Source organism: Fulmarus glacialis, unplaced genomic scaffold (genome assembly GCF_000690835.1).
Source record: "Fulmarus glacialis isolate BGI_N327 unplaced genomic scaffold, ASM69083v1 scaffold64, whole genome shotgun sequence".
Taxonomy (NCBI): Eukaryota; Metazoa; Chordata; class Aves; order Procellariiformes; family Procellariidae; genus Fulmarus; species Fulmarus glacialis.
Window position 1 is genome coordinate 15,527 of NW_009207159.1, and position 8,690 is coordinate 24,216.

The 8,690-nt window shown below is 55.6% G+C and overlaps 1 protein-coding gene across 1 annotated transcript in view; it reads left to right on the plus strand.

Annotated features, from left to right (window-relative positions):
• AHCYL1 (adenosylhomocysteinase-like 1) overlaps nucleotides 1-8,521 on the plus strand; it is a 9,328-nt gene extending 807 nt beyond the window's left edge. The window contains exons 3-16 of the mRNA XM_009575971.1: nucleotides 661-761; nucleotides 1,061-1,163; nucleotides 1,424-1,518; nucleotides 2,395-2,501; nucleotides 2,584-2,700; nucleotides 2,916-2,979; nucleotides 4,439-4,527; nucleotides 5,003-5,073; nucleotides 5,546-5,640; nucleotides 5,725-5,823; nucleotides 6,395-6,463; nucleotides 7,676-7,754; nucleotides 8,215-8,335; nucleotides 8,515-8,521. Of these exons, the coding sequence (XP_009574266.1) occupies nucleotides 661-761; nucleotides 1,061-1,163; nucleotides 1,424-1,518; nucleotides 2,395-2,501; nucleotides 2,584-2,700; nucleotides 2,916-2,979; nucleotides 4,439-4,527; nucleotides 5,003-5,073; nucleotides 5,546-5,640; nucleotides 5,725-5,823; nucleotides 6,395-6,463; nucleotides 7,676-7,754; nucleotides 8,215-8,335; nucleotides 8,515-8,521 (1,217 nt within the window). The remainder of the gene's footprint in view (nucleotides 1-660; nucleotides 762-1,060; nucleotides 1,164-1,423; nucleotides 1,519-2,394; nucleotides 2,502-2,583; nucleotides 2,701-2,915; nucleotides 2,980-4,438; nucleotides 4,528-5,002; nucleotides 5,074-5,545; nucleotides 5,641-5,724; nucleotides 5,824-6,394; nucleotides 6,464-7,675; nucleotides 7,755-8,214; nucleotides 8,336-8,514) is intronic.
• The last annotated feature ends 169 nt before the right edge of the window (nucleotides 8,522-8,690 follow it).

Here is an 8,690-nt window from a genome sequence, read left to right on the forward strand (position 1 = left end):
GATTATGTAGGGAAGAGCTAGACGTGACAGCAAACGTTAATGATGTGTGGCATCCATTTCTAATGACAGCAGGGTTTAATGTTCTGGTGGCTTTGGATGAGAAACCTCAATGGGCAAGGATCTTGCAACGCCTTCGGAGACATGAAAACTGACAGTCCCAACCCCTTCCCCTGGGGCTTGTGGGAAGCTGAGTTACCGTTTTCAGTGGGGTGATTGGGTAACTTTGCTTTCGGGCTCTTATTACACACATGCTGCCAAAGCCTTAGAAGGGGAAGATAATCCAGGGACATTTAGAGCAGCTCTTCTGAGATGTGGCAGCACTGTTTTCATCTTCTTTAGGTGCTTCTCCTTGATGCTATTCTGCTGCAGGGCTGGTGACTGTCCTTAGCAGGGGCACATCAGGTGCCTTCCTTGGGTAGTGCCTGTCCCAGATCTTTCTTGTTATGTGGTCGGGTGACAAATGACACTGGTGTTTTGGTCTCATTTTGGATGGACCTGCCTGGCCAGGGATGAGGAGTTTTCTCCCCGGCTGTGTAACAACTATGGCAAAAACCGTGGGGCTGGATGTAGCCTGGGAGACCCCAGAAAGGAGAGCAGGTCTGGCAGAGAGGGGCCGCTCTGGACTAAGCCGTCACTAAAACCCCTCTGTTCCTTTTGCAGACATGTCTGCTCTGATTTCACTCAGGAAACGAGCTCAAGGGGAGAAGCCTTTGGCTGGAGCTAAAATTGTCGGCTGTACCCACATTACAGCACAGACTGCGGTGAGTGGCTGCTTATTTGGGGCATCTGGGGTAAGAGAGACCATTTTTTTCCCTGGTGAAGAAAGTCTCTTAAGTTTCCCAGCCTTGGGCAATTGGAGGAGGCAGCTTCACTTTTCTAGAAACACCTTGGAGACGTTCTGCCGTCTGCATTTCACCAGGGCAATCTTTGCTGGAGTCGATCTCTGATCGGTTCCTTGCTGCCCATTGCACAAGGCTGTGCTTGGGGCCCTGTGCCATGCTGGCCTGCTTGCGCCCATCACCGCTCCCCCGGGCCTGCCGCTCACCCCGCTGTCTTGCAGGTGCTGATCGAGACGCTGTGCGCGTTGGGAGCGCAGTGCCGCTGGTCTGCCTGTAACATCTATTCCACCCAGAATGAAGTGGCGGCTGCCTTGGCAGAAGCTGGTGAGTACAGCTGAGCCTAGGGACGCAGAGCCCTTCCAGCCCCTCCTGGCTCTGTAGTCTTGTCCCAGCCAGCCGGTTTAAGGAATGGTTTGGACCACATATCTGTTAGGGAGGGATAAACAGGTCTGATCCTGTTGTGGGCTGCGGTTTGATCTCTGCGTGGCCCCTTGGCCCTCCTCTCTGTGGCTTTCCTGAGTTGGCCAAGCAGGAGAGAGCTCTGCCAAACTCAGCAGATGCCAAGGATGCTCCTCTTCTTCTAGGTGTTGCCGTGTTTGCCTGGAAGGGGGAGTCGGAGGATGACTTCTGGTGGTGCATTGACCGCTGTGTTAACATAGATGGCTGGCAGGCCAACATGGTAATGAGCCTTCTTCCAGCCCTTCCTCTTCCTCCGTGGAGTGGTCACTGGGTGCTCCTCACCCTTCCCTCCCTGGGGCTGTTCCTGGGAGCCTGCTGGGGCTGCCTGGGCATCTGCTGGCGTTGCAAAGGCCTCTGAGCCCCCGTTAAAGTGGGGGTCCTGGAGAATGGCAGCTGGTGCTGGGTTGGGGGTCACCGTGGGTGCTGTGGGAGCTGCAGAGAGAGACAGTGTCCTGAGTTGGTACAGCCCAATGGCACGGGAGCATCTCCTGCCGGAGCTGCCAGTGAGTCAAGAAATCACGGTGTGTCTTTCCCCCCAGAGTCAGCTCTACGGGACCTGTGCCAACCGCTCCTCTCTCGACACAGATCCCATCCACTCTCCCAAAGAGAAAGTGGTCTCTGTAGGGGATCTTTCCCTTGCTGAAAGCAGATGATGCCTCTCACTGCCATGATGCGTGGTCCGTGATCACTAATGATGCGATAGCATCAGTGGGCTGTGACAACTCCCTCAGCCTTTCCTCTCGACTGTTTACTTTCAGGGCATGAATGTTGTGGCATCCTTCTGATCTCGGCCTGTTTAGTTAGTGCTGCCTGTGGTCACATTTCCAGGCTGCAGAACAATAGCAGGGGCAGAAAACCCTGTTAGGGTCCATCAGCTCCACACAGGGGGTAAGAAATCCTCTATGTTTTGGAGGAGACGCCGAGTTGCTGGCAGCTAGGTGAACCCAGGAGTCCCGGCCCCCGGGCCTCTACCCAAACAGCCCTCCATCAGTGCCTGAAGACGCTCTCCATCTCTTTTTCCCTGTCCTGTCCCCAGCGAGTGCTTTTCCCAGTGGAAGGCCTGATTGCTCCATGTTCTTCCTTTCCTGTTCTCTAGATCCTGGATGACGGTGGGGACCTGACCCATTGGGTTTATAAGAAATACCCCAATGTATTCAAGAAGATCCGAGGGATTGTGGAGGAGAGCGTGACTGGTGTGCACAGGTAGGAGGTTTGGGAAGGCTGATCTGGAGATCTTCTGTTGGGTTGCTGCTCTCTGCTCTGACCTGCCTCTGTCCTATTCCAGGCTGTACCAGCTCTCCAAGGCCGGGAAGCTGTGTGTCCCAGCCATGAACGTGAACGACTCCGTCACCAAACAGAAATTTGATAACCTATATTGCTGTCGGGAATCTATCCTGGACGGGTAAGTCCAACCCTTCTCCCCATCCCCGCTGTCGCTCTCACACCGGTGGATTTGGCTCCGGCTCCTCTTGAGTAGACATTGGGCTCTTTGCTGCTTTGCCCTTGCTGTGTGCTTGCGGGACCTGGTTTTGGGGGCTCTCGCAGCGGAGCGCTGCCCCGTGCCGTCAGCGGTGTGCGCTTGACTAATCCCAACACAGGTCTCTCTCTGTCCCCCAGCCTGAAGAGGACCACGGATGTGATGTTTGGAGGGAAGCAAGTGGTGGTTTGTGGTTATGGGGAGGTGAGTTTCGTAAGCGGCAGTCGGTGGAGCTGTGAGTCAGCCTCCCCCGAGCCTTCCTTCCCCTGAGCTCAGAGCATCCTGCTTCTTCCCTGTGCAAAGACCACGTGCCCTTGATATAGGAGTAAATCAAACCTGGTGAGCGATTACCAGGGAAGTCTTGCTAGAACCTGCTGGGAGGCTGCAGAACAAGCATCAGATTTCCCAGTTTGCCTGCAGATTAGCTGGGCTGCAAATATGACAGTTGCTGGGAACGCTGGCCTGAATTATAACTACCCATGGGTGCTCCCATCTGCTGTCCCTGGACTGAGTTCAGCATCCAGCCCGGCTGTCACCGAGCCTGTGACAGAGGAGGCAGAGGGGCAGGATGCATCTCGCTGGTGGATAATGTTCTGGCAGAGGGGAATCGTATCACAAACTTGTAAATGATTCTGCCCTGGAAGAGCACGGAGCCGGGAGCTGACACCTTCCCTCCATCTGTGCGCTGTCTGCGTGGGTGTTTATCTTCCCGCGCTGCGAAGGGCCTGGCAGTAGCTGCAAATGCTCTTCCCGGCAGGAACACTCTTACTAATTTATTTAGACACCAGCGGAGCCTAGCTCTGCTCAACCAAGAGGCTGTGCTGGCTCTCGCCCAGGCGCTCCGGGGTGGCGTCTGATTCTCCAGCCATCAGTTGTGCTGGGAGTTGTAGTCTCCAGGGCCTGTCCTGAGTTTTACTGATCTTCTTCAAAACAAGGGAGTCCTTCCACCCTCACTGTTTTCCCCTTTGGATGTGGGTTGGAGTCCCAGTTTGCCCTGCCTGGCTGTTTTCAGTAGACCTGAGGTTGGAGCTGGGTGATAAGTGAGGGTGTCTCTGGAGATGTTTCTTACCCGGCAGCATCTTGCTGGTCAGGAAACGGGGCTGAGCACGGGTACATGCAGATTAGCCAGATGTTAGCGTGGGTAAGCGCCGTGGAGAGCTGGACTTCAGTTTAATTTTGTAGTGAGGAGAGGGATAGAGTCAGAGATGCTGTTACAGGAGCTCTGCTCTCCCCCATGCTGATGTGGGGAGCGTGGGATGGAGGATCTGTCCCCCGATCAGTGCAGGACAGCTCTGAATGCCAAAGAAACCCTTTGGCTTAAAGGCAAGTGGGGGAAGTGCATGCTCATCCAGCCTGGCTTTAATGCCCTCTTGGAGGAGAGCTCAGAAGGGCTCCTGCGATGCTGAAGGCTGCGAGTATGTTGGTTTTGGAAAGCTCCTGCCAGCTGGTGGCCATGCTGGAGGGCTGGTGGCCTTGGAGGGGGAGCTGGGCTCGCAGCAGAAGTGCCACTCGCCAGGTACATCGCTGAGCTGCTCCTGGCATCAGACAGATGGCCGGGACGAGCATCTCCCAGCCTGGGACATGCTCGGGCTGTTTCAGGGAAGGGATTTTAGCACTCGGCGCGTCCCGTGTTCAGCTTCACGCTGACGCTTTGCCTCGGCAGGTCGGCAAGGGATGCTGCGCCGCTCTGAAAGCCCTGGGAGCGATCGTCTACGTCACGGAGATCGATCCCATCTGCGCTCTCCAAGCTTGGTAAGATGTTACACGCTGCTTGTGACCATCTCTTCCTCTGCTCTCTGGCCTCCTTTAAACCCTGACGGAGGCTGAAACAGAGCCAGGAGGATCTGTGGCTCATCTCAGAGAATATATATCGTGTTGGGTTGTGATGGGGAAGGGCTGGGGCAGCTTTCAGGGCTGTGGGCTGGCGGTAGCCACCCGCACCAGCTGGCTTGGGAAGGCTGCTCGAGGGTTCATGCAGGGCTGGCTGAATGCTCAACGCGTCCCCCGGCTCCTCCAGCATTTGTGAGAGCAGGTTTGATGCCACATCCTTTGCACAGCCCTTCCTCTTGCATCTGGCATCCCTGGGGGTGTGGAAGGATAGCCTGGCTGCTGTGTGAGCAATTCGGAGCTGCTGCAGCGATACAGCACTGAGATCCCTCCTGGCCTGGGGCAGAGAGGGAACAGGCTTCTCCTCCTCATCGTGGTCCCTCTCCCCCTTTTTTGCCAGCATGGACGGATTTCGGGTGGTGAAGCTGAGTGAAGTAATCCGTCAGGTGGATGTCGTCATCACCTGCACAGGTAGGGATGGAGAAGGTCGTGGGTGAGCCTTCGAGCAGGCTGAGAAGGAGCAGTCGTTCCCAAGCGGGTGTCTCAAGGGCTCTGGGGGAGCTGGGGATGGAGGACACTTCACTGCCATGTGCTGCTAATTTTACAAGAGCAATAGCTGTGCTCTGGCAAGAGCTTTTCCTCCTACCCCCCAGTCTGCTATTTGGCCACAGTCCTCCTCAGCCCCTGGGAGGAGGGATGTCACAGCCATGTGTCCCCAGAGGTATTTTGGGGTCTCCTAGAGCCTGGTTAATTCATAGGCCCAAAGGTCAGCACTCATCCCATGTGTTTCTCTGTTGTCACAGCCAGGAGGGCTCTTGTCCTGGTGGAAGTTCATCTGATGTTGCCCCAAGCTGAGCTTCTCTGACTGAAGTGCAGGGAAGGAGAAATCAGAGGGTTTGTATTTCCAGTGCCTTGGGTTCATCTGTGCCCTCTGTGCCTGCAGGAAACAAGAACGTCGTGACCAGAGAACACCTGGATCGGATGAAGAACAGCTGCATTGTGTGCAACATGGGCCACTCCAACACCGAGATCGATGTGGTGAGTCTGCCTGCGGCCTCGCCGGCTGCGTCCGCCCCACCGTCCTCCTGCGATGACTCCATCCTCTTCCTCCTCCTCTTGCAGACCAGCCTCCGGACCCCGGAGCTGACCTGGGAGCGGGTCCGCTCCCAAGTGGACCACGTCATCTGGCCGGACGGGAAGCGGGTGGTGCTGCTGGCCGAGGTGCGCTGAGAGCTGTGCCACAACGTCGCTTTGAGCCTCTGTCAGGAAATCACTGCGTGCCAGAGTTTGTAACAGAGATTTAACCAGGTGGAAAGGTGCTAGGAGGAGGTTCAGAGCTCAAGAAAGAGTTTCGGTTTTGGTTTTTTTTTTTTTCTTGAGGCAGGGGAGGTATCATGTACTACATGCAGCCACAGAGGTGCCATCTGGCTCCGTTCTTTCGAGACGGGAGCCATCCCTATCAGCCAAACGCCGTCTGCTTCTGGCTTTGGCAGGGTTTCCCATGCAGCAAACTGGCTGGGTGTCTCCTCTTCCCACTTGAGCTCTCCTGGCAGTAGGAGGGACTGGCTCTTTCTAGGGACCACAAAATTTCCCTGCCTGAAAGCGAAGGGTTAGGGTGGAAACTGAGGCAGAGTTTGAATGCTCTGGTCACATAGGTGGCCCTTGAATCACTGTGCTGTGGTTGCCCCCTGCCCCAGGGAGGGGGTAGAGGTGAATGCTATCTCGAGACTCGATTCGGTTTGGCTTTGGAGGCAAGTTCAGCTCTCTGCAAACTCCTCCTGCTGTCTCCTAGGGCCGTCTTCTCAACCTGAGCTGCTCCACGGTTCCCACCTTCGTTCTCTCCATCACAGCCACCACTCAGGTCCGTACGCTGCAGGGCCGGGGCGCGAGGGATGGGGGATGCTCTGGGGCTTTGCGTGAGCCTCGGGGTGGGGACGGTTTGGAAGAAGCTGGGAACACGCAGTTGGATGGGTCCTTGGGATGGCACGGGTGCCAGAGAATACCGTTGCCACCACCTCTTGGCCAGGATGCAGTTAATGATGGCGTGAACTTACTGCTTTGGTTACAGCTGGGAGAGAGCTTTTAAATGAGCCAGGCTTCATGGCAGAGCTCCTGCTGTGCTGTAAGCCACTGGAGAGCTCCCCTAGCACAGGTTTAAGCTAACCTCAAAGCAAGGCTTTGTTTTGTCTTTGGACTCTTTGATTTCTACAGCACAAAACCCCGCCCTGGGGTGAGTTTTGGGGATCTGGAGGTCAGTGGTTAAAGTGCTCCCCAGCATCAGTGCCGGCTCAGCTGGGCGGACACGGCTTGTGTCTTGCACTGTTTGTCGTGTCTCCGCCTTTCCAAAGAAAACGATGATTAAATTTGGCTCCGCTCTGAGATCTGCAGTCGGTGCTGGCTGTGCGAGCAGCCGAGGCCGGTGCGGGCCTTGGTCGGTGAGCGATGGAAGAAACCCGCTGGGGCTGGAAACCTGGAGGGGAGTGATGGCTGGGGACTGTGATGGTGGGGGAGGACAGCCACGCTAACGGTGGGGAATTTCCTTATCCTCACATTTGTCAGTCCAAACCGGGGGGGACCGGAGCTGTGTTTTGGACCTGGCTCTCAGCTGCGTGAACCGGCACTCGGGAGAGATGCAATTTTATTTCTGCTGAAGGAGTGGCTGTGGTTTTTAGAGCGATGCCGCCAGCTTAAAACAAGCAATCCCTTCATTTCCGCGTGACGCAGCAGCCGTACAGTTTAAGAGAATTAGAGCTGCTCCCCGCTCCTCCATCCTCGTGTTCTGGTTTTCCCCGGGGCGTTAAGCCCAGATGCTGCAAACAAGCTGGGCGGCATCTAATCTCCGATCTCTCTGGTCCTCCCCCAGTGGCGGTGGAATTATAGAGACCCAGAGAGGGATGTACCCTTAGGCTGAAACCTTTCCTTCAAGGCATTTTGGAAATGGTTGCCCCCTCCCTCAGGCTCCCAAACCCTTATCTCTGCCGCCGAGAGCTTTGTGCCATTGTGGGTGTTCAGCGCTGCCCAGCTTGGTGGCCGTCCCTGACTGTCCCCGGGCTGTCCCCTCTGATCTCTGCAGGCTCTGGCTCTGATTGAGCTCTACAACGCTCCCGAGGGCCGTTACAAACAGGACGTGTACCTGCTGCCGAAGAAGATGGGTGAGTGAAGGGAACCCAGACTGACTTATCCTGTGGGCCAGCAGTTTTGGATGTAAGGAGAAACAAACCTGGGCTGGACAAAACTTTCAGGGAGAGGATGAGTTCAGGGAAGCCGTCAGAGGCAGCAACCTTAAAACACTTGCAGGTTGTTAGATTTATTTTCCTTTATATTCTGCAGCGTTTCTTATCCTGCAGACTTCTTGCTCTGAGGCTTTTCATGCAACCCCTGTGCCTTTTGGTGCACATCCAGCCCTGCTCAGCACCAGGGCTTGGGTTCAGCTCTGCCATAGGCTTAAGTGATGGTGAATCCATGGTGCTAGATGGCCAGGACCGCCTAGCCAGACCCAGCATGGTGCCCTGGCCCTTTTCGTGCCATACGATGAGTCCATACATCATCTCCCCGGCGGTGTAGTGGGGGACGTGCACCCCATGATCCCCTCTTTCCTCTCCCTCTTCCCAGACGAGTATGTCGCCAGCTTGCATCTGCCTTCGTTCGACGCCCACCTGACAGAACTGACGGACGATCAGGCGAAATACCTGGGACTCAATAAAAACGGGCCTTTCAAACCCAATTACTACAGGTCAGTGCCGGCCAGGGCAGGGAGCCGCCGTCTCCCCACCCAGTGGGTGCTGTTGGGGGCATCTCCTTGTGCTGGGACGGCATCAGCTCCCGGGGAGGGGGGGTTCGGTGACCCTCTACAGATGGGGGCTGTCCCCTCAAGTATCCACGGCCTCACTGTCCCCCTCCCTTCTCTTCTAGATACTGACGGACCATACCCATGAAGGACCAGACCACACAAGGCAACATTAGAGAGATTATTTTTAAAGATCATTTTATTTTGGTTTACCTTTTTCTTTTTTTTTAAAAAACCAACAGAGAAACCTGTTTTTACATTTATCAGTGTGATTTTAAGGTCACTTTCCCCCCCCCCCCTC